We start from the raw sequence: 26,436 nt of genomic DNA on the forward strand, positions 1-26,436 counted from the left end.
ATCAATAAAATATTAAAGTCTGTAGGAGATACTGGAAAACTATGGAGCTATTAAAAGAAATGACATAGATTTTTAAAAATACTGACAGAGAAAGATGGTAAAATATCTTGTTAAACTTTTTAAAATACATAGAACACAGAACACTTACATGCACCAATATTAAGCCTCAAAATATGTAAAGTGAAAAGAAAATAACTATAAGAAATGAACAAATTCGTAATAATAACTTAAAAAATTTTTCAATGTTTATTTTTAAGAGAGAGAGTGCAAGCAAGGGAGGGGCAGAGAGAGAGAGAAAGACACAGAAACCAATGGAGGTTCTAGGCTCTGAGCTGTCAGCACAGAGCCCGATACAGGGCTTGAACCCACGAACCACAAGATCATCACTTGAACCGAAGTCAGATGCTTAACCAACTGAGCCACCCAGGTGCCCCCATAATAATAACTTTTAAATATCTCTCAGTAGTTAATAGAATAAACAGACCAGAAATCAGTATGAGCTGGCTCTGGTACACCACTGGTGCTTATTATCATCATTAATAATCAGAGAAATACAAATTTAAAACAATATATACCATTCACACCCACAGGCTATCAAAAGTTTTAAAGTCCCAACAATTCCAAGCACAGGCAAGGATATGAAGCAATGGGAACTCTGATTCATTGCTGCTTATACGTGCACTTTGTAAAACTCTTTGACTGTCTATCAAAGTTGAAGACCCAGCAATTCCACTCCTAGTCAAAATACTTAACAGCCAATATGGAGCATTCCATTTCCCACAAACAGCCAAGCAAGTGAGACTTCAGGGGAGTTCTGGCCTACAGCACGATAGGTCAACAGCTCCAGGGTGTCACATGAGCAGTAGGTATTTGCCTACCAGGGTCCAAAGATTACTACACACACCCCAGAACCTTTGGGGGCTGGGTGATGGGCTCACACATCTGGAGGGGCATGAGAGTAGCTCCTCAGCAGTGACTAAACAGGGCTCCTTAGGGCTACAACAGAGTTAAAAGGAAATTTAGGAATTTGGAGCAGTGGTTTTCCACCAACTGGAACAAAAATTTCTCTATTTTAACATTTGGCATCACCTTAATAGTGTGTACTGGCTGCATATTAATCCTAAATTTTCCCCAAGGAAACTTAAGCACATATACAACAATACATTAAAAGAATTTTTATGCAACCAATGATTAATCATAAGCAAAAAAAAAAAAAAAGCAAAAAGGAAAGTGAATGATAATGAAATAGCCCAATGTGTATGAATCTCACAAGCATGGAGTTGAGAGGAAAAAAAGACAGAAAAGAATACATATACTGTACGAAAGGAAAAACAAGATAAAAACAGAAAGGGAGGCAAACCATAAGAGACTCTTAAATACAGAGAACAAACCAAGAGTTACTGGAGGAGAGGTGGGTGGGGGGATGGCTTACTGAGTGATGTGAATTAAGGAGGTCACTTTTGGGGATGAGCATTGGGTGTTGTATGTAAGAGACGAATCACTGGGTTCTACTCCTAAAGCTAAAATTACACTATAGGTTGACTAACTTGAATGTAAATTTAAAAAAATAATAATACATATACTGTGATTCCATTCATATAAATGTTTTCTTGTTTTTTTTGTGGTTTTTTGTTTTTTTACTGATCAATACAAAATTATCTTTAATTTAGACTGATTCTAAACCCTTAACCTACTAAATAGCCACATCTGGTATAATTAATACAGTTTCACTGTACCTTTGTTTCCAGGAACAATTATCACATGCCATATAAAGATTTTAACAGCTAAGACAAAACTATACTGTAGAGAGAACCATAAAACATAAAGAAATGCAAGGAAATTGGGGCACCTGGGTGGCTCAGTCGGTTAAGTGTCTGACTTTGGCTCAGGTCATGATCTCACAGTTCATGAGGTCAAGCCCCACATCAGGCTCTGAGCTATCAGAGCCTGGAGCCTGGAGCCTGCTTCAGATTCTGTGTCTCCTTCTCTCTCTGCCCCTCCCCCACTCACATGCTGTCTCTCTCTTGAAAATAAACATTAAAATTTTTTTAAAAATGCACGGGAATGATTACAAGGCTTATAAAGGAGAAGCCTGGGTACAGGAAGGATTCTGGGGCAGTAGAAATATCCTTTATGTGTTAATGCATCTGTATAATCTTAATGAACTTTTCTCTACTGTCTTATATTATGCAATAAAAGGAAAAAAGTAAACAAAAACCTTCAAATAAGAGCTGGGAGCAATGCAGTTGGCAGCTAAAATATGAGAGTACAAATCACATGAGAAATGGGCAGAGCTATGTATCACAGCAGCAAAAGAGGAAAGCGATTGGAGAATAACAGGGCAGGAACGGTATTTATTCAGACAGATCATTATAGGACATTGAGCACCCTGGATAGAAGTGGAAGAGATTCTTAAGTGAGAAAGAAACTTCCAAGGCTAGTTTGTCAAAGAAAAATGGGCACCAAGGGCAAAGTAAGCAAATACACTATTTCTTATTCTTGTTTGTCTTTTTATAATTTTGCTAAGAGAAGCTTCCTTCAGAATTACTCTCAGCAGCATTTTAAAAGGATTTAAGTGAACTGCTAGAAATTTAAGGAAATTACTGAGGATGTGCCAAAATGCTTACTACAAGAGTAGTCAATTAAATATTATTTACAAAGGCAAAAAAGAGACAGATTTGAGTAACTATGCTGTAACAACAAAATACAATTTGCATTTGTTAGAAAAAAAGCTAGAGAAAAGTATAGAAAATATTTATAGTATATTAATAAGTAGAAAAATAATTACAAAATGTTATATAAAATATGATCCCATTTAGGAATACTGAAAAATTTTACCTCAAAATCATAAAATGAGTGATGAAATTATAGGTAGATTTGTTTCTTTTGTTCTTATTTGTACTTTGAAACTTTCTATAATTTATGTTGTATGTGCAATAAGACTAATGATATTCAAAAACATAAACTCAAGGGGTGACTGGGTAGATCAGTCGGTTGGGTAACTGACTCTTGATTTCGGCTCAGGTCATGATTTCGGCTCAGGTCATGATTTCATGGTTTGTGGGATCAACCCCACATGGGGCTCTGCACTGGCAGTATGGAACCTGCTTGGGATTTTTCCTCTCCCTCTCTCTCTGTCCCTCCCCCATTCACACGTGCTCTCTCTCTCCCAAAAAATAAACTTAAATATATATATACACACACACACACACACACACATATACATATACATGTGATATACATATACATGTGATTCACATATGTATATATATACATATATATACATATATATATATACGTATATATATAGATGTTCAAAATTGCAAAACAGCTATCAAAAATTATGTATTTGTGTGGTCAAAGACTGGGAAAAGCATACCAAAAGCAAAAATAATAGCATTAGAAACGAGGATTATAGATTTGTTTCCTTCCACTTTATGTCTTTTTTTTAAAGTTTATTTATTTATTTTGAGAGAGAGTGAGCAGGGGAGGGAGGGAGAGAGAGAATCCCAAGCAGTCTCCACACTGTCAGTGCAGAGACCCACACAAAGCTCGAACTCACAACCCTGGGATCATGACCTGAGCTGAAAACAAGAGCCGGACGCTTGACCAACTGAGCCACCCAGGCTCCCCTCCATCTTCTTTCAATGTTACATATATTTAAATTTTTAAACATAATATTAATTAATTACATCTTATATAGTTATATATTAATTACACAATTAATCTCCCTGTCTTTCCCCATCTATCCCTCTTTCTCAGGTTATTAAATGCAAAGCAGCTGTTGCCTGGGAAGCAGGCAAGCCCCTCTGCATAGAAGAGGTTGAGGTAGCTCCTCCCAAGGCTCATGAAGTTCGCGTCCAGGTAAGTGGAGACTTTTCCTATATAATACAGAGAAGACACTCAGTGCAGGTTTGGCTTCTTCGGGTCAGGCCTATGTGGTATGACCGAGAGCACCTGGAGTGTCACCTGTGGCAGAATTTCAGTTTTAGGTCCAGATAGAAACAGGAATTATCCCAGGAGGGGTAAATTATTAAATATCAGTTGTTATTAATAACAGGTTTAAAATTTAATTCAACTATCTTTACATTAACCATTAGCCCTGAGAATCAGACAAAGGAATTCACTTCAGATTAGAATTAGTTAGGTTTTCTTTTTGCTTTCTTCCTTTTGCTGTATTACAAAGTGATATTAAAAGAAAGATAGAAAATTTGGTTCAACACAAGGTAGAAGGAAGACCTGAAGTGCTGTCCAGGGCAGTATGAGGGTCTAAAATGCCCAGAGGAGGGACAGGCATGGGTCAGCAGGGAAAAGACACTGCACTGAGCAGAGACCACAGACTGAAAGCTGGCAAAACTTCTCCATTTCCCCCCAGCTGGCCCGGCTTATACACTTCTCCTGAGGACTACCACAGTATGGGTTTATACATGAGGATGAATAAGACATCCTTGTCAAGAGAATCTTGAATAGTAAGGGATATGTTAGCTATTGAGACATTCCTTTATCTGATACCTCTTTTAACTCTAAAGATTTTATTACCTCTGTTTCCATTCATGTAGTTTCAACAAAATTTGCGCCAGCCCTAGAAAACCTGTGTTCCCTCCACTACCTCTGCCTAAAAGATTTTGTTTAATTTTCCCTACTACCTTTGATTTCTCCTCTCCTGGAGGCAGTAATTGCCAATTCTATCTCTTTGTATGACTCTCCAGTGACAGTGAAAGTTAGAAAACAAAGGTTTGTTATTTAGGGGAAAAGAATATATGCTGATATTTTTAATTGTGCCCCCCCCCCTCAAAATGTAACTCTTTTATTGAGCTCTAGGAATGTTGTAAAGTGTCAAGGTGACATTGGGCCTAAAATTATCCTAACCCTAATGACATAATGACAGAAAGAGGACTCAAGTCTGTGATTGCCTTGCAGATAATCGCCACTGCCCTGTGCCATACTGACGCCCATCCGATCAATCCTAAATTTAAAGAGGCCCTCTTCCCAGTGATCCTTGGCCATGAGGGCGCAGGAATTGTGGAAAGTGTTGGGCCAGGAGTGACCAGTTTCAAACCAGGTACGTCTTTTCCTGATTCCAGTTAAATGGAAATGTCGGGATATTTCAGGGACTGATACAATCTTGGCTTTGCATGCTATTTATATATAGGGGATGTATATTATATTAGTCTCTATTTATATATGGGAACCATCTTTTCCAAAGACAAACTAAAATACGTTATCTATCACAGATAACAATGGGACAGAATATTTGAAATCAGAACTGATAAAATCTGGATAATATGGTCACTTTATTCACATGCAGCACTGAGAAACGGTCCTGTGAAGCAACCCACAAAGTGGGGCACAAAAGAAAATTTATAACAACCTCCTCTAAATAAAACAGAGAGCCAATTGAATATTACAAAGAATTTAAAGAATGAGGATATACAGTCAGCCTAAGTGAGAAATATTATATATGTCAGTATTAGCTTATGCGTCTTTTTGAAACTTTGTAACATAAAAATAATATGTGAATGGAACATGCCAATGGGCTGAAATTTTTTACTTCCCATTTTATAACATTCACAAAATACTGGAATATGGGCTCTGTAATACTCACTTGTCAAGTGGGATGAACTGTATCATTCTTTCCTCCTTTAATGAGAATGCTCCAAACATAGGAGTATATTCGATTCCATTCCAAACAAGATCAGAGAAACAAATTGCTCCCATAAGCTTTACATCCATGAAGTGCTCTGGCCAATGTAGTCCTAGCTCTGCCACTTACTGGCTGTGTGACCTCCACCAGTGAAGTCACTTTTCTGTGACACAGCTCAGATTTCTGTTTTCTAAAGTGGAGAGAAAAGGTACCCATCTCAAAGGACAGTTCTGAGAAGTAAATGAGATAATATGGGTAAACAGAAGGATGCCTAGCACATACTAAATGTTGAAAAAATGTTAATTATCATTATTGGGCTGTGATCATCAGAGGAAAGAAGCCATAAGTAAGTTGTATTTGAGTAAAAAAATAGAAAAATATAGAATTTGAAGTGAACTAAATGGTGAAACATGGCAATGATGTAAAGTTTAATCTCCATATCCTGCCTGTTGTTGTCCACCTTTAATAAGGATGCTCTACTCCATACAAGATGTTTAGAAATGTTAAGAAAAAAAAGTAATAGTCATGATGCAGAGAGTTTCAGTGACAGCATAGCCTCAGACAGGACTCTGCAGCTAGTGGTATCAATGCAGATTTGTTCCCCAAGCGCCCAGCAGCAAAATAAATTAAATTAAATTAAATAAATAAATAAATAAATAAATAAATAAATAAATAAATAAATATTTTTAAAAATTTTAAAAATACAGTATATTCAATACTTGGGGAATCTTGTAGAGCAACAAAATATTGTAGCCATCTATACTTTCTGCTGAACATATATATACCATAAAGAATGGTGTTTTTCACTGATACATCTGGTAGAAACTATTTATAAGCTGTATCTTAGGCACCATCCAACACATGGCCTTTCTTTCCAGGTGACAAAGTAATTCCACTCTACATGGCTCAATGTGGAAAATGCAAGTTCTGTCTGAGTCCACTCACAAATTTCTGTACAAAACTCAGGTAAGCTCTATACACTATTAGTAAGAATATGAATTGGTATACGTATTTGAGGAAGTACACTGGCAATACCTAGATGAAGTTTCTATCCACCAATTCTAGTCCTTGGTGTATACAAGAAACTATTGCAAAATTACCCAAAGAAACATATGCTAGAATGTTCACTACAACATTATTTATAACAGCAATTAAAAATAGCCCAATGCCCACCAATAAGAGAACGGATTAACAAAGTGCTATGTAGTAACACAATGGAATACTATATAACAATGAAAAGGGCTAAACTTGATCTACATACAACAACACAGAATAATCTCACATAATGTTAAGGGAAAGAAGCAAGTTGCTGACAAATATAGTTAGTAAGATATCATATACAAAACAATACCATAGACAGTATAATTTATGGTTACATATGCATGTAGTAAAGGTATAAATACACTATTGGAATGATAAATGCCAAAATCAAAATAGTAGCTATTTCCACAGAAGAGAGAGGGATGAAATGAGGCTCAGTAATTTATTCCAAGGCCACACAGATAAAAGTCTTAGAACTAGATTTTGAGGGGTGCCTGAGTGGATCAGTTGGTTGAGTGTCTGACTTTGGCTCAGGTTATGGTTTCATGGTTCATGAGTTCGAGCCCCATGTCAGGCTCTGTGCTGACAGCTCAGAGCCTGGAGCCTGCTTCATATTCTGTCTCCCTTTCTCTCTCTGCCCCTCCTCCACTCACACTCTGTCTCGCTCTCTCTCTCTCAGAAATAAACAAACATTAAACATTTTTTTTAAAAAAAAGAACTAGATTTTGAACATAAGCAGTTGGACTCCAGAGTCCAAACCCTTTATCACCTTACTCTTTAATGAGACTACAGAAAAATCTATTTGTCCTTAATACTAATTGAAGCTAGTTATTTTGGAAGCTAAAATTATACTACTCTTACATCTAATCACTATTACTCAATTTCCTTGTCTATAAAATGGGAATAATAATAATGCTTATTTTACAGGGTTGTGGTAGATATTTAAAGAATTAATACACCTTTTTGCAAACTCTTAATGAAATAATGGATTTTGGCAATGACCATAAGTTCTTTCTAACATCACAAAAAGAGATAATAAAGTATTATGTGCCTCCAGATGAAAATACACAACACTGCCTTTGAAATATTCCTACAAAAATATAAAACCAAATTAAAACAATCAGTTAGATTGAAAACACTAGTTTAGAGGAAATACAAGCATGGAGAAACATGTTAAACCCAATTACAGGAATGTAATCAGAAAAATCCAGAATGAGAAAAACTCTACAGAACAAATGACTGTTTCTTCAACAAATAAATTGTAAAGAAAAAAATAAGGAGAGAAGTGAGCATCTATAAAGTAAGAGAGACTTAACAGACATATCAACCAAATGCAATATGTCAACCTAAAAGAATCTCTTTGTTTTTTAATGTGTATTTATTTTTTGAGAGAGAGATGGGAGGTAGGGGGCACAGAGAAGGAGACACAGAATCTTTAGGAGGCTCCAGGCTCCGAGCTGACAGCAAAGAGCCCGATCTGGGGCTCAAACTCATGAGCCGCGAGATCATGACCTGAGCCGAAGTTGGATGCTTAACTGACTAAGCTACCCAGGTACCCCAAAGAATCTATCTTTTTGAGACACATACTAAAATATTTACAGATGAAATAGTAATGTCTGGGGTTTAATTCAAAATAGTCCCATGAGGGAGAGTGGGTGCTGGTAGGGGTGGCAGGTAATAGATGACAGAACATCAGCCATGAGTTGATAACTACAGAAGCTGGGATATGGTTGCACAGATATGCAACAACCTAGACTTTCTACTTTCATATATAGTTGAGTTTTCCATTACAATTTTAAGAATTAATACATGTAAACTCCTAAGAGAGTTTCTGGCCCATAAAGAGTATTCAATAAAAAGTTCATCATCTTTAAACTACTTCTGATTATATTTATGTGAAAAGTCTCAAGTCATTTTCTCAATTTTTCTCTCATAAAATTGTCATAATAAACATGTAATGCCCAGGAATTTTTTCAGGAATGTAATCAGAGGTCCATTTATATTCTCTTTTTTGTGTCTTTTTTTTTTTTTTTTTTGTAATTTTCTAGTCTAGTCAAAAATCCTATTGTTGATCAAGAACTAATGGAAGACAAAACCAGCAGGTTTACCTGCAAAGGAAAACCAATTTACCATTTCATGGGAACCAGCACCTTCACTCAGTACACCGTCGTGTCAGATATTAATCTTGCCAAAATTGATGATGATGCAAATTTAGAGAGAGTTTGTCTGTTAGGATGTGGGTTTTCAACTGGCTATGGAGCTGCAATCAACACTGCCAAGGTAAAAGTGTTTAATCACCAGGTTGCATAAAATAGAACTTACTAGGAAATAGCGTGATAAATCAGCTGGTTACCTTCAAGTCCTAGCTCTGTAATTTATTACCTCTGTGACTGTAGGCAAGTTCTTTAACCCCTCTACACTAATATTTCCTACAAATAGTTATGGGGATAATTAAATCATATTACATGCATAAGATATCTAGCCCAGCAGCTGGCATATAGTTAGCACCTGGATGAGGTTAATTTCTTGTCTCTATACTGATATGCTACTTTACAGACCATCCCTGCCTTAAATACAGCATGCTTAAATATGTCCCTAAATAGCAATGTTCATCCTGGGACAGCAGATCCAGTCAAGAGGCAACAGAAACTACAGAAACTCCCAGCGATCTCCATATGGCCACCTCTGCTTTCTCCTTGACCCTGCAGATTTCTCTCCCTCAAACTGTGGTAATTCACCTCTGCTTCTCATCGTGCCCATTTGTGGCTCCAAGGGAATATCTCAAGTGACAGCCCCGATGGTGGCAAGATGCATCCCTGGGATCCCATGTTAGAATTTAGAAGCTTTCACAAAACTTTAATGAAAGACTGGAGAGATGTCACTATCATTTGGATGCCTCAAACAACCCCTTTATTTAAACCTCCTTGACATCACTCTTCATCCCTTGAGTTCAAACTGCAAAGTGCAACCAGAGTGGTCTTTTTAAACAACAAATCTGAAGATTTCATTCCCCTTTCATTACTCCCCTCTTCCCTCAGTGAGCTAGTGATTCTCCCTAATTCTCCCTTTGCAGGCTCACTGTTCCCCCGGGCCTGACCTTCAGTCTCCAGGCTCTAATCACCGTGTCTCCTGGGCTTTCCACACCCAGCTCCCAACAATAGTGCCTGGAAAGCTCCCCTACCTCTTCTGGCTGACTCCATTTTTTTTCCCACCTCCTATCAGAAACCCTTCAGCCTCTTGGGCATGCATTGGGTATTCCTTCCAGTTTTCCCAAAAGTATCTGTGCTTATCCCTGTCTTCCTTCCTATCACACTATGGAGAAATTTCCCATTTATTTCTCCTCCCTATTAGACTATTTACTCCTTGAGGGCAACAACTCTCTCTTGTTCATTGTGATGTGAACAATCACTCTAGGCCCTATGCCTAGCACAGAGTAGGAGCTTAATAATTTTTCAATGAATGAATGAATGAATAAAGCCAGATTCACGTGCAACGCTTAAAAATCTTTTTTTTTTTCTTAAGGAAGAAAGAGAGAGAGAAAGCGCAAGTTAGTGAGGGGCAGAGAGAGAGAGAGAATCCTCAAGGGGCAGCCCCACGAGGAGCGGTGGGGGGGTGGGGGGGTAGCGAGAAAGAGAGAATCAGGGCTCACCCAAAGTGGGGCTCATGCTCACCTAATACGGGGCTCCAGCTCACCCAATGTGGGGCTCAAACTCACAAATCTTGAGATTATGACCTGAGCGGAAGTCAGATGTTTAACGACTGAGACACCCAGGTGCCCAACCCCTAAAAATCTTGATAAGGCTTGGTTTTCAGCTTTGCAATCCAAATAGTCCTTTTTTTCAGGTTACCTAGAGGTGTTAGAGTGTCAAGGAAATAAACTCAGCCTAACCAAAATAACAGGGTGATCTAGTAGGCAGAATATGAAGAGAAGACTTTTCACTGAGAATTATGTCAACCAAGCAGACAGGAATGCTACTTTTGGCTATCACTGTATTATCTCCCTCCAAAAATTCATTCATTTATTCATTCATTCATTAATAAAAATTAAAAATCATATGCGAAGTCAGACTACATTCTGAAGGCTCCTGGAGGAAGGGGGTTAATTGAGGGAAGTTAAAAGCAGGTGTAACCTTGGCAGTCAAGGCATACTCTCCTGTACCTAGTATTGTCAGAATTATTGCTCTTTGGGCCACTCTCTCCTGTCTGGACTCCATGAAGACTGTCACCTTCTACTACTCTAGTCTTTCTTCAGGGATATTAACACTAGAGATTCAGCTACAATTTTCTTTTAAATCCAATCCAAATTTCCAGGACCTGTTCTCGCGGTTGAGGAACACCTAAACCACCTCATAGGATGCTTAGAGAAGAGAAATGAATCTGATAGGAACAAGTTAAGGGAAGTGAGATATCATTAATTCTAGCCAAAAGGCAAGAGTTTTAATAAAGTTTAATTTCCTTCTGGGAATAAAAGTGATGACACAACTTTGTATAATTAGTGGGAGACTGGCACCCAGCGTTACCAGGAGTCCTAATTCTTTTTAATCAGCTTGTATCCTTTACTGCCAAATTAATCACGTTTCACAGAGATCTTTGGAAGCATGAAAATGTCTTTTAACCGTGTTGTCTGCAAATAGATAATCATCCACTATGAATTATTCTATTTTCAAATTGTGGCGGGGTAGTTTATAGTGACCACCCCCCCCCCAGGACCATAATCAAGGGCACTTTTACACGCAGCAGTCTAGTTGTTTAACACAAGTAATATAGTGTATTCAATTTATACTGTTGGAAGCTGTGTATAACATTGCCTCAATAAGGAAGATGCATTTCTACTTTCAATGACTCTTAGAGGTAAACTTTTAAACACAGTCTTTAAGGAGATATATTTGGATATATACTAAACATGTGCCACAACATTGTAAACATCACACTGTGTATAGAGAACATTATGAATATTTGTAAAAAATATATTTTATTTACCCCTGAGTAGCAAAAGTCAAACACTGTATGCCTGCCTAATATCATGCATAAATTAAAGTAAGAGATATACATTATCTCTATTGCTTAATAGTTTTGTTTCCAATTTAGAATATATCAGTACTTCCCTTGGGCAGATTCCTCTTTCCCTTTTGTTTATGCTTTAATTCTAACAGTTTCCCATCATCATTAGAAAATATTAATTAAGCATCTGTGTAGTATTTTTTTTGCCACTATACCACTCTACAGAATAACATAATCCAGATACAGCAACTTTCCTTATCATCTTGTGTATTCAGTTTCTATTTCATTCGATGCAATGAACATTTATTAAAGACCCAACACATAGAACACTCTGAATAGCAATGTGAAAGATAATATGAGTTCAAAGAACTTACAGTCTTTTGAAGAAACACGCACACAAATACAAAATCAACAAATCAAGGTAGATCATAAATTATGCAATATAGAAAAAACAAAAAGGAAATATAGAAAACCAAAAGAAATTTGTATTTCATGCCTTTCAAATTAATTGGTGATTTGGGATGTGAGTTAATTCACACTTAGAGAAACATTAGTGCTCATTCAAAACCGACTATAACACTAATACAACCAAATAAGGCCCATTAAAAATATAAATTATTTGTGATCTATTTAAAAAGGAAAATAATAAACCCTTTAAAATGTGTGGGTTTTAAATTTTTGTGCTGACAACACTAAAAGGGAACAGGAAAACAAGAGGATTATTTTCACTTGGGCTTATTCCTTACTATTAGCTGATCATTCTAATGGCATTCAAATGATTCTCCAAATTTAGCCAGTGATTAATCCATTTTTATATTGGCATATTTCCCCTATTGGCTGTATCATTTAGTTTTATGATAGACAGTCTTTTATTTATATGTTCCTGCCCCCACCTCACTCTCTCCATTTAAAAAAAAGTTAAGTTCACTTCCATTAACAGTTAACTTGGGGGTGCCTGGGTGGCTCAGTCAGCTGAGCGTCTGACTCTTGATTTCAGCTCAGGTCATGATCTCACAGTCGTAGGATCAAGTCCCCTCACTGGCCTCCATCCTGAGTGTGGAGCCTGCTTAGGATTCATTCTCTCTCTCTCTGTCCCCTCTCCCAGCTCATGCACTCTCTCTAAAAAAAATTAAAAAATAAATTTTTTAAAAAGTTAATTTATAAATTGTCCTGCCTGCAGGTCACCCCTGGTTCTACTTGTGCCATCTTTGGCCTAGGAGGTGTTGGTCTTTCTGCTATAATGGGTTGTAAAGTAGCAGGAGCTTCCAGAATTATAGCTATTGACATCAACAGTGAGAAGTTTACAAAGGCCAAAGCCCTCGGAGCCACTGACTGCCTTAATCCTAGAAACCTACATAAACCCATCCAGGAGGTCATCATTGAAATGACCAAAGGAGGGGTGGATTTTGCCCTTGATTGTGCAGGTGGACCCGAAGCCATGGTATGTATATTTTTAATGATAGTATATAATAAATTATTATTTATTAACATTAATAAACATTGGCAATGTGTGTATCAATATAGTTACTTTGTATATTTTATATACATATATGTATATATTATATATTTATATAGAAAATATTAGCTATTAGATTGCATGTATTAATATTTAATTACAAGTATTACTTAATAGATTAATATTTTTGTATATTCTTCCACATGAAATTCAGCAAAAAGTTAAGAAAAAACTTAGAAATGAAAATTTTAAAATAATTCTGCCTATGAGAAATGACAAAGAACAGAAAAGGCAGATTTAGAGAAGGGAAGGGGACAGAAGGACACGTGTCACCCCTAACAGCTGGAAGTATCCACTCCCAGCTAAAATCAGAGAAGAGAGAGGTTAGCAGTTTACAAGCAATCGAGTTCTGCCCATCAGATTTCAGTAAATGAGCTGCACAATTAGATCCAAATCATATATGTGAAATTTTCAATATATTACACGCACACACACACACTGCAAAATTAAAAAGTAGATCTTTTTTTCCTAAACAATTCTGTATCATTCAGATTTCTTCTCTCAAGACGAGCTACATAATTTGCAGGCCCTTCTAGGCACAGGGCCCTGAGCGACTGCATTGGCTGCAGGCCCACAAAGCCAGCCCTGTCTATTCTACTTGAGAAAGTGGGGTAAATCAACCACACAGACAACACATGGAGAAGTTAGCCTGCCAGAATGCCCAGCCTCATCTTCCAGTGAATGTTCACTTCATACCCGTTTGTGCAAATACACTAAGCAGAGTTTTGTTTTGTTTTATGAGATGACAAAAAAATTCGCCAACTATCTGCCATGGAGTCTTTTTCGTGAGTGAGATCTGTGGAGTAGCTATGACACTATGCCCTTTTAATTATGACTTCATTCAACATGGCTCCCAAACCCTCCTCTAGGGAGATGATAAAAAAAAATAGAATTCTGGGGACACCTGGGTGGCTCAGTCAGTTAAGCACCCAAGTCTTGATTTTGGCCCAGGTCATGATCTCATGACTCATGTGAGTTTCAACCCCACATTGGACTCGGGGTCCAATTGAGAGTTTCTCACTCTCATGTGAGTTTCAGCCCACATTGGACTCGGCACTGGCCAAACTCAAAATAAAGCAGTGTGGAGCCTGCTTGGGATTCTCTCTCTCCCTCTCTCTGCCCGTCTCCCACTCACACACACACATGTGCTCTCTCTCTCTCCCTTTCTCTTAAAATGATTTTTACAAAAAAAAATTTTTTAAACAATACAATTCTGTACTTCAGCCTCCCAGTGTCAGGCTTTGAACAGTTCTTCCCCTTGGTTCTTACCCTACTGAGGCATTTCCCAGAAGAGAATGGAGATGGGGAAGAGGTGCTGAGAGCATCAGGCTCCCTACCTCGGTCTCTCCTCTCAGAATGCTTTCATTGATAATGTAACTGCTTAAAGGAGGGTCTGGTAGGTAATAAGCACTCAATAAATATCAGATATTACTGAAAATTCATGCATTAAGGCTCCTTATCCTGCACGTGCTCCCCTGTGTTCAATGCTTCAGACGTTGTCCTTGGCATCTGCAACTTGCATTGTGCCACAATATTCTTCCACTTTCTACAGCTTTTTACAAACATTGAAATTCAGCCTATTGATTTTATCTTTCTAGTATAGAGATTCTCAATACCGGCTACACTTTAGAAACACGTGGGGAGTTGTTATTGTCATTGTTTAATACCAATGAATGGACCATACTCCAGGATAGTCTCAAGAGTCTAAGGCCCAGATACCAATATTTTTTACATTACTCATGTTGAGAACCATCTGAACTAAAACTTGACAGGTTTTATTATTATTTTAAATTATGGAATAGAATTATACCAGAGAACCCAAATAAATGATGGATTTATTTAATCAAAAAACATCAGCTACCTACCCGTCCACCAAGTTTCCATTACTAAGGAAAGCTAAATGTCTTGGTTGTAGAGGAGATTCCAGCAATGGGTGTGAACTTGAATTCAATGACCACTAGTGCTCTAAAGCAGCCTTAAGAACCCAACAGAATAATCAGAAAGTTACAATAATTCACAATATTAGAAAGTTTTGAAAAGTAAAAGTAATTCTCATCAAAACCTCTCAGAGACTTCTAAATAAACCTGTTGTGCATATAATGCTCATTTTTACTTAAGTCATCATTAGGGAAATTAATTCTTTGCTTGGAGCAAAGCTCCAGAAACGTAGAAAAGGCAAACAGGGAAAAAAAAATTTTTAATAAAATAGTAAATAAGAGTCAATGTAAATAGCTACCTTCAGGTAACAAATAGTGCCTATGGATTTTCCCCTCTCCAGAGATCTCTCCATACAGCATAAACAAAAGTATTTCCTCCCAATAAAAAGTCCACACAGTAGAAGAGTTGCTATTTAGAAATGTTATGAATTCTCAAAAGAATAAATATGTAGTCAAATAAAAATTTCAAAACACATTCTAAAAGTTCTAGGTCATTGCATTTTCCATCACTCGTAAGACATGGAGAGAGGGGGAGAATTTACTGTACTTTAAACTGCTTCTTTCACACACTGATCAGTGATGAAAAAAGCTGTTCTTCCTATTGGGACTTTTGTGAAAGTAAAAATTGCCCCAACAGGTCAGAATTAAGTTGAGCACTGACTATGGCAAGGGATATAAAATAAAGTTTACACTTTTCTTAAGATTAGTCTCAAAAGATTGTAAATGTTCATCTAGTTACCATATGGCTTCTTATGGAATGGCCACCCACAAATTTATACCTTTCTCAAACTTCTTTATGTTTTCAATCCTTGGCATTTTTAACCCCAAACTTGCAGTAGGTTAACATAACTCTCTCTCATGGGAATATCAAAGCAACTCCCCTGAGCCACTGTCTTCCATGTAGTTATTCAGCCAGCAATCAAGGCTCAGTCAAGTTCAAATTTGTAGCTTCACAATCTCACCACAAGATCATCTTGGTTGTTACAGCAGGAGAAGGAAGAGCTGGCAGGTTCTGTTTCGCCTATGAAATAACACACATCACTTCTGCCCATAGCCAATGACCCAGAATTAGTTACATAACTCTACCTAACTGTGAGAGCTAAATGTAGGGAAGGAGATGAAATGTTTTATCACCAGCAGCCAGTGTCAGATTCTGTTGAAACTGTTTTGTCCTCTGTTTTAAGTAGCACTTTTTAATTATCTTACTTTGGTATCTACTAAGTTTATGGTGTGTACCTCATTTCCTGGGCTCTAATAAATACTTATTCATTCCTCTCTTCATGACTTCAAAGATTGTTTTTATGCATGTAGAACTGCAAATGTTTTACTACATATCCACAACAGATCACTGAAAACTTGGTAAGAGTTTATAATACCTTCTAGAGTTCTTTCCTAACTTCACATGTTTACTTTTCTTGACAGGCAATGATACGCATTCCAGTTCACCATAACTATGGTATTAAACAAAATAATATATTGTTTCTTTTCAATATCTTTTTTGGGTAACGCTCAAAATTTTAATGAATGTTCTATCTGAAACAGAACAGTGGCACCCCAAGTATCAATCAACAATACTATGATCATTTTAGCTTGAATAATCTTATCTTATATGCAGAGTTGCATACATTTTCCCTAAAGCATTGTGCATACCTACACTAGGGTTCATGTTCTACGTTTTCTACTTACTCAATCTTTTTTTTGACCTTCCAGAGAGCAGCCCTGGACTGTACAACAGCAGGTTGGGGAACATGTACTTTCATCGGGGTAGACTCTGAAATTAGAGGATTGACTATATCTCCAGTGGAGCTCATAATGGGCCGTACCATAAATGGAACATGCTTTGGTGGTCAGTTTTTTTTTTTCCCTCTTTTAATTATCTCCATAGTAGTACTCAAATTCTTATAATGAAATTATTAAATGGAAAGGAAAAAATATATTGTTTAAATATCAAGTGCCTAATAACATATCTAGAGACTGCATAAAAGCTATTCTAGCAATTATTTGAGAATAAACAAAATTTGTATAAATGGATAACTACAATTTGTAAAGTTAAGTTCATTTTGCATTAAAATTAACCAACACAAGAGGAACAAAAGGTAAACTTCGACCAAACTGAGATAATTCCTTATCTAGAAATAGAAACTAATCTTAACATTCCTTGTTAAGAAAAACTTTTAAATCAATAAAAGTATAGAAAATCAAAGATGGGAGGGATAATCTATTTGAAGCAACCCAAATCTGGCTTGGTAATTTCATTCACTCAACAAACTGATTAAACCACTTCTTGTCAAAAACCAAGTCTTTACGTGGCATTTTGGCCAAATTACAGGTTGGAAAAGCATTGATTCTATTCCAAAGCTGGTTACTGACTACAAGAATAAGATATTTGATCTGGATATATTGGTGACCCATACCCTGCCTTTTGACAAAATCAATGAGGCATTTGACCTAATGAACCAAGGCAAAAGGTAAGTTAACAAACAGAGGGATAAGTGGCTCAAAAAACCTTTACGATGACTCTTTACTTCATGTTAAGAACCAATCAGTTTGTCTTTTCTGACACTTTCCACAACATCACACATACTAGATGTGCTTAAAAGATTAAATAGTGGCCATCTGGGAAAAGAAAAGCTTCCTGCTCTATTCCCATAATGTACACTCCCATACACTATTTTAACATAGAGTGGTGATACAAACTGACACAGATTTTCCCTTTCAAAAACCATTGTTAACTCAGTTGGGGCTGTTCCCTAGTAAGAAAGGTTTCCATAGTATAATGTCGGGTCATTCTGGTGCAATATAGCCCTGGCATCATTATGTTCTGCAATTAACAAAAGATGCCCACTCTAGGCCCTTCATTATCAGAACGAAGTGAAAACCATGGATATGTGAGCAGTGAGTGGCTCACTTAAAGAAACTTAAAGCATGCCCTAACTCTTATCCTCATGCTTTGTCCACTGTCTCTGACCCACAATTTTAGCTATCTTGGCATTGACATTGGCATAGACCCTGAGAACTAAGTTATAGAAATGTCCCAACTGGGGGATCTGTAGCAGCTAGGGAGCAGGAGAGACTAGGATCAATGATTTTGGTTCAAATGATCAGGCACAACCTTGGTCAATAGAAACAATAGGCAAAAACACCAGGACCACTCTTTCATAGAGGAGATGCAGGACAAAAAAGCACCTGAGAAGACATCACAAAATGGGAAGGGGGGGAGGGAGGACCTAAAGTTAAGTGACATGAGTTTGAAGGAGAAAATAAACGTTGCAGAAGAAAACAGGTTCATGGTGTGAGGACCCAAGCTACTTCCTGGGAAAGAAACCTGAGAAATTATTTCTACTGACATGAACTGTCTAATCTGCAAACATATTAGTTGCAATATATCAAAAAGAAGTTCAATAAAAACAAAAAATTACTTAGGCTACACAAAGTAACTTAGTGTATAAACTCTGCAATATCTCACACAATCTCAGTATCCCCATAAAGAGTGGTCCTTAAGTAAGGAGTTTGGTTGGAGTTTGGAGCCTTAGAACCTAAAACTCATAGCTCCTCCACCACTGCCCCTTTTCCCCTAGAGTTTTCAGTCACGGAATATACCCATAGGGAGTTGCTAAGTGGCAGCCAAATGGAAAATGGTGAATTACTTTATTAATAGCTGGGCAAGTCCCCTGTACTCTTAAAGTAGGCTTAGTAATCAGTGGTAGAATGAAAGGCTGAGGGGTAGATACCTGAATGACGCTTCCTACTTGGCCTCTAGCTCACTGAGAAGACCACATTCCTGCCCACACAGATGGAAAGATGACAATGGAGAAAACAGAGGATGGCACTTACCACGTGGGTGTAGGAAGCACAACTGAGGATAGGCCCTCCTACCATACCAACTACATAGCAGTAAGAAAGCAGAGGGAACACAACGCCCAGTTGATCTTTTAAGGTGCAATGACCTTGACTCCTGGTAAAAGGACACAGAGGTTCTCCTTCCACAGGTAGACAGATGTAGCTCTAGTCCCTGGGTGAAGAACAGATTTATGCATGGCAAACTGCTAATGCCAGGGCTTCCACAGTTCCAGCAGTAAGGTCCAACATAAGGAATTCTCTGTCCCCAAGGATTATCTCCTTCTTTGCTTCTACATGTTGAAGGAATTACCCAGGATTTAGAATATTTAGGTTTTCAGAAAGCATCACTCCAACACAACAAGCAGTGACTATTCCAACACAGAAACCTCACTACAACCTTACCATGCGGTAGCATGGACCTCACCCAGGGTCAGGTGAGAGTTCCGAACTTTTCCCAGCTTACTAGCACCATTTGCAAGGTATTATTCATTACACGAATGAGAAAGGATGACAAGATAAAAGCAATTAGGCTTAGCAAAGTAGATGTCTATAAAGAAAGATTAAAACCAAATGCTGAGATGAAAATACAGAAATTATTTGTGGGTTTTAGTTACATTTACCATAAAAACTATGCTGACTATTGTTTTATTATTATTAACAGCATTAGAATAGTCCTGACCTTTTGAAGACACGAGGAACAAACTGGAATCCTATCTGACTGAATCTGAACCTGTCTGGTTAATTTATATCCTGTAATGATGAGCCAAGAATTGCCATGAATTTAAACAACTATTTACAATTAACATCTCAACATCAAATAGTTATATTTACGGCATTTGTATCCATAAAATGCATTAATATTTCCTATTTAGCAACTATGATAACTGATGTGTTTATGAATAGAATTATATGATGAGAATTGCTTAAAACTCATTCTGGAGAGGTGGGAATGGGGAATGAAGGGTAAGAAGTAAAGCCAGATTGGCTACATGATTATAATTTTTAAGGTTGGGTGATAAATATACAAAGTTTCATTATACTGTTCTCTGTACTTTTGTATATGTTTAAAATTTTCCATAATCAAAAAATTTATACTAGAAAAAATTACTATTATATACATATACATAAGGTACATACATCATTGAAATATGTTATATATATAAATTGCTGTCACATAATTTCTGGGTTTCAATAAGCTACAAGCTAATCTTCTTTAATAAACTACTAAACAATTTCCTTTTTAACATCTGTTAATTTCTTTTCTCTTAGTCCTACTTTATCACTATGAACTATAATCACAATAGTGGGATATCAGAAGCTATATAAATGAGTATAGATATATTAAAAATAAAGATTTTTAAAAAGCAAAAACACATGTACACTCTCAAATTTCCATCTGTATTAAATGCCCTTTTCATCTTTGATAATCATTAAACATATAATGTCTAGAGCTTTAGAGTTTAATGATCTGTAATTTGCACTAAGTATTTTTTTAATATGAAATTTATTGTCAAATTGGTTTCCATACAACACCCAGTGCTCATCCCAACAGGTGCCCTCCTCAATGTCCATCACCCACTTTCCCCTCCTTCCCACCCCCCATCAACTGTCAGTTTGTTCTCAGTTTTTAAGAGTCTCTTATGGTTTGGCTCCCTCCCTAACTTTTTTTTCGTCCTTCCCGTCCCCCATAGTCTTCTGTTAAGTTTCTCAGGATCCACATAAGAGTGAAAACATATGGTATCTGTCTTTCTCTGTATGGCTTATTTCACTTAGCATCACACTCTCCAGTTCCATCCATGTTGCTATAAAAGGCCATATTTCATTCTTTCTCATTGCCATGTAGTATTCCATTGTGTATATAAACCACAATTTCTTCATCCTTTCATCAGTTGATGGACATTTAGCCCCTTTCCATAATTTGGCTATTGTTGAAAGTGCTGCTATAAACATTGGGGTACAAGTGCCCCTATGCATCAGTACTTCTGTATCCCTTGGGTAAATTCCTAGCAGTGCTATTGCGGAGTCATAGGGTAGGTCTATTTTTAATTTTTTGAGGAACCTCCACACTGTTTTCCAGAGTGGCTGCACCAATTTGCATTCCCACCAACAGTGCAAGAGGGTTCCCATTACTCCACATCCTCACAAGCATCTATAGTCTCCTGATTTGTTCATTTTGGCCACTCTGACTGGCGTGAGGTGATACCTGAGTGTGGTTTTGATTTGTATTTCCCTGATGAGGAGCGACGTTGAGCATCTTTTCATGTGCCTGCTGGTCATCTATGTCTTCTTTAGAGAACTGTCTATTCATGTTTTCTGCCCATTTCTCCACTGGGTTATTTGTTTTTCAGGTGTGGAGTTTGGTGAGCTCTTTATAGATTTTGGAGACTAGCCCTTTGTCCCATATGTCATTTGCAAATATCTTTTCCCATTCCGTTGGTTGCCTTTTAGTTTTGTTGATTGTTTCCTTTGCTGTGCAGAAGCTTTTTATCTTCACAAGGTCCCAGTAGTTCATTTTTGCTTTTAATGGCCTTGCCTTTGGGAATGTGTCAAGTAAGAAATTGCTATGGCTGAAGTCAGAGAGGTCTTTCCCTGCTTTCTCCTCTAGGGTTTTGATGGTTTCCTGTCTCACATTCAGGTCCTTTTTCCATTGTGAGTTTATTTTTGTGAATGGTGTGAGAAAGTGGTCTAGTTTCAACCTTCTGCATGTTGCTGTCCAGTTCTCCTAGCACCATTTGTTAAAGAGACTGTCTTTTTTCCATTGGATGTTCTTTCCTGCTTTGTCAAAGATTAGTTGGCCATACGTTTGTGGGTCTAGTTCTGGGATCTCTATTCTATTCCATTGGTCTATGTGTCTGTTTTTGTGCCAATACCATGCTGTCATGGTGATTACAGCTTTGTAGTAGAGGCTAAAGTCTGGGATTGCGATGCCTCCCGCTTTGGTCTTCTTCTTCAAAATTACTTGGCTATTCAGGGCCTTTTGTGGTTCCATATGAATTTTAGGATTGCTTGTTCTAGCCTCGAGAAGAATGCTAGTTTAATTTTGACAGGGATTGCATTGAATGTGTAGATAGCTTTGGGTAGTATTGACATTTTAACAACATTTATTCTTCCAATCCATGAGCATGGAGTGTTTTTCCATTTATTTGTGTCTTCTTCAATTTCCTTCATAAGCTTTCTATAGTTTTCAGCATACAGATCTTTTACATATTTGGTTAGGTTTATTCCTAGGTATTTTATGCTTCTTGGTGCAATTGTGAATGGGATCAGTTTCTTTATTTGTCTTTCTGTTGCTTCATTATTAGTGTATAAGAATGCAACTGATTTCTGTACATTAATTTTGTATCCTGTGACTTTGCTGAATTCATGTATCAGTTCTAGCAGACTTTTCATGGAATCTGTCAGGTTTTCCATGTATAGTATCATGTCATCTGCAAAAAGTGAAAGCTTGACTTCATCTTTGTCAATTTTGATGCCTTTGATTTCCTTTTGTTGTCTGATTGCTGATGCTAGTACTTCCAACACTATGCTAAACAACAGTGGTGAGAGTGGTCATCCCTTTCGTGTTCCTGATCTCAGGGGGAAAGCTCTCAGTTTTTCCCCATTGAGGAGGATATTAGCTGTGGGCTTTTCATAAATGGCGTTTATGATGTTTAAGTATGTTCCTTCTATCCTGACTCTCTCGAGGGTTTTTATTAAGAAAGGATGCTGAATTTTGTCACATGCTTTTTCTGCATCAATTGACAGGATCATATGGTTCTTATCTTTTCTTGTTTTAATGTGATGTATCACAATGATTGATTTGTGAACGTTGAACCAGCCCTGCAGCCCAGGAATGAATCCCACTTGATCATGGTGAATAATTCTTTTTATATGCTGTTGAATTCGATTTGCTAGTATCCTATTGAGAATTTTTGCATCCATATTCATCAGGGATCTTGGCCTGTAGTTCTCTTTTTTTACTGGGTCTCTGTCTGGTTTGGGAATCAAAGTAATGCTGGCTTCATAGAAGGAGTCTGGAAGTTTTCCTTCCCTTTCTATTTTTTGGAATGGCTTGAGAAGGATAGGTATTATCTCTGCTTTAAATGTCTAGGAGAGTTCCCCAGGGAAGCCATCTGGTCCTGGAGTCTCATTTGTTGGGAGATTTTTGATAACTGATTCAATTTCTTTGCTGGTTATGGGTCTGTTCAAGTTTTCTATTTCTTCCTATTTGAGTTTTAGAAGTGGGTGGGTACTTAGAAATTTGTCCATTTCTTCCAGGTTGTCCAGTTTGTTGGCATATAATCTTTCATAGTATTCCCTGATAATTGCTTGTATTTCTGAGGGATTGGTTGTAATAATTTCATTTTCATTCATGAATTTTTCTATTTGGGTCATCTCCCTTTCCTTTTTGAGAAGCCTGGCTAGAGGTTTATCAATTTTGTTTATTTTTTCAAAAAACCGACTCTTGGTTTCATTGATTTGCTCTACTGTTTTTTTAGATTCTATATTGTTTATTGCTCTACTGTTTTTTTAGATTCTATATTGTTTATTGCTGCTCTGATCTTTATTATTTCTCTTCTTCTGCTGGGTTTGGGGTGTCTTTGCTGTTCTGCTTCTAGTTCCTTTAGATGTGCTGTTAGATTTTGTATTTGGGATTTTTCTTGTTTCTTGAGCTAGGCCTGGATTGCAATGTATTTTCCTCTCAGGACTGCCTTCACTGCATCCCAAAGCATTTGGATGTTGTATTTTCATTTTCATTTGTTTCCATATATTTTTTAATTTCTTCTCTAATTGCCTGGTTGACCCGTGCATTCTTAATAGGGTGTTCTTTAACCTCCATGCTTTTGGAGGTTTTCCAGACTTTCTCCTATGGTTGATTTCAAGTTTCATAGCATTGTCATCTGAAAGCATGCATGGTATGATCTCAATTCTTTTATACTTATGAAGGGCTGTTTTGTGACCCAGGATGTGCTCTATCTTGGAGAATGTACCATGTGCACTCGAGAATAAAGTATATTCTGTTGCTTTGGGATGCAGAGTTCTAAATATATCTGTGAAGTCCATCTGATCCAGTGTATCATTCGGGGCCCTTCTTGCTTTATTGATCCTGTGTCTAGGTGATCTATCCATTGTTGTAAGTGGAGTATTAAAGTCCCCTGCAATTACCACATTCTTATCAATAAGGTTGCTTATGTTTGTGATTGTTTTGTATATTTGGGGGCTCCCGTATTCGATACATAGACACTTATAATTGTTAGCTGTTCCTGATGGATAGGCCCTGTAATTATTATATAATGCCATTCTTCATCTCTTATTACAGCTTTAATTTAAAATCTAGTTTGTCTGATATAAATATGGCTACTCCAGTTTTCTTTTGACTTCCAGTAGCATGATTGAAAGTGAGCGGATGGAGAACCATCTATCTGAAGGTGTCCTCAGGTCTAAAATGAGTCTCTTGTAGACAGCAAATAGATGGCTCTTGTTTTTTGATCCATTCTGATACCCTGTGTCTTTTGGTTGGAGCATTTAGTCCATTTACATTCAGTGTTATTATAGAAAGATATGGTTTTAGAGTCAGTGTGATGTCTGTAGGTTTCATGCTTGTAGTGATGTCTCTGGTACTTTGTGGTCCTTGAACATTTCACTCACACAGTCCCCCTTAGGATCTCTTGTAGGGCTGGTTTAGTGGTGAGGAATTCCTTCAGTTTTTGTTTGTTTGGGAAGACCTTTATCTCTCCTTCTATTCTGAATGACAGACTTGCTGGATAAAGGATTCTCAGCTGCATATTTTTTTCTGTTCATCACATTGAAGATTTCCTGCCATTCTTTTCTGGCCTGCCAAGTTTCAGTAGATAGGTAGCAGACCTACTATTCTTATATATCTACCTTTGTAAGTTAGAGCCTGTTTATCCCTAGCTGCTTTCAGAATTTTCTCTTTATCCTTGTATTTTGCCAGTTTCACTATGATATGTCATGCAGAAGATGATTCCAGTTATGTCTGAAGGAAGTTCTCTGTGCCTCTTGGATTTCAATGCCTTTTTCCTTCCCCAGATCAGGGAAGTTCTTCGCTATGATTTGTTCAAGTACACCTTCAGCCCCTTTCTCTCTCTTCTTCTTGTTCTGGAATTTCTATGATACGGATATTGTTCTGTTTGAGTGCATCACTTAGTTCTCTATTTCTCTCTCCCCTCATACTCCTGGATTTTTTTTTTATCTTTTTCTCAGCTTCCTCTTTTTCCATAATTTTATCTTCTAATTCCCCTATTCTCTCCTCTGCCTCTTCAATCCGTGCTATGGCCACCTCCATTTTATGTTGCACCTCATTTATACATTTTTTTAGCTCCTCATGACTATTTCTTAGTACCTTGATCTCTGTAGCAATAGATTCTCTGCTGTCCTCTATGGTTTTTTCAAGCCCAGCAATTAATTTTATGACTATTATTCCAAATTCTTGTTCCATTATATTGTTTAAATCGTTTTTGATCAATTCGTTAGCTGTTGCTACTTCCTTGAGTTTCTTTTGTAGAGAATTCTCCCATTTCGTCATTTTGGGTAGTCCCTGCAGTAGCTCCAAACTGCAGGGCACTTCCCCTGTGCTGTTTGGAGTAACTTGTGTTGGTGGGCGGGGCTACAGTCAGACTCCATGTCTGCCCCCAGCCCACCTCTGAGGCCACAGTCAGACTGGTGTGTACCTTTTCTTTCCCTCTCCCAAGGGCAGGACTCACCGTGGAGTGATGTGGCCCCTGTCTGGCTTGTGGTGCCAGGCTTGTGGTGCTGCTTCGATGGGATGTGGCCAAGGGCGTATTAGCCAGGGTGGATCTGCAAGGTGCACAGGGGCTGGAAGGGCAGGCTTAGCTAGCTTTGCCATCAGTGGTCCCCTGTGGGAGGGGCCCTGGCAGCACCGGAAGGGAAGAAGGCCTGTCAGAGGGATGGATCCACAGAAGCACAGCGTTAGGTGTTTGCATGGTGCAAGCAAGTTCGGTGACGGGAACCGGTTTCCTTTGGAATTTCTGCTGGGGTTTGGGAGAGGGAAATGGCACTTGCCGGCGCCTTTGTTCCCCCGCAGAGCTGAGCTCTGTCTTCCGGGGCTCAACAACTCTCCCTCCCAGTTTCCTCTTACCCTCCCCGCTCTCCTAGAGCAGAGCTGTTGACTTTTAACATTCCAGATGTTAAGTCCCGCTGGCTGTCAGAACTCATGCAGTGCGGCCCCTCCGCTTTTGTAAGCCAGACTCGGGGGCTCTGCCTTGCCGGGTGGGCTGCCCCTCCACCGCCTCGGCTCCGTCCCGCCAGTGTGTGTAGCGCGCACCGCCTCTCTGCCCTTCCTACCCTCTTCCGTGGGCCTCTTGTCTACACTTGGCTCCAGAGAGTCCATTCTGCTAGTCTTCTGGCAGTTTTCTGGGTTATTTAGGTAGATGTGGGTGGAATCTAAGTGATCAGCAGGACGAGGTGAGCCCAGAGTCCTCCTATGCCGTCATCTT

The 26,436-nt window shown here is 38.0% G+C and overlaps 1 protein-coding gene across 1 annotated transcript; it reads left to right on the forward strand.

The window, feature by feature from the left end:
- Positions 1–2,318: 2,318 nt before the first annotated feature.
- ADH4 (alcohol dehydrogenase 4 (class II), pi polypeptide) lies at positions 2,319–20,429 on the forward strand. Its single transcript, XM_003985150.5, has 9 exons — positions 2,319–2,473; positions 3,763–3,864; positions 4,921–5,062; positions 6,523–6,610; positions 8,734–8,965; positions 12,867–13,127; positions 16,850–16,985; positions 17,469–17,607; positions 19,641–20,429. The coding sequence occupies exons 1-9, from the start codon at positions 2,456–2,458 to the stop codon at positions 19,663–19,665; spliced, it is 1,143 nt and encodes a 380-aa protein (XP_003985199.3). The 5' UTR covers positions 2,319–2,455; the 3' UTR covers positions 19,666–20,429.
- Positions 20,430–26,436: the final 6,007 nt, after the last annotated feature.

This window comes from Felis catus, chromosome B1 (assembly GCF_018350175.1).
Source record: "Felis catus isolate Fca126 chromosome B1, F.catus_Fca126_mat1.0, whole genome shotgun sequence".
Taxonomy (NCBI): Eukaryota; Metazoa; Chordata; class Mammalia; order Carnivora; family Felidae; genus Felis; species Felis catus.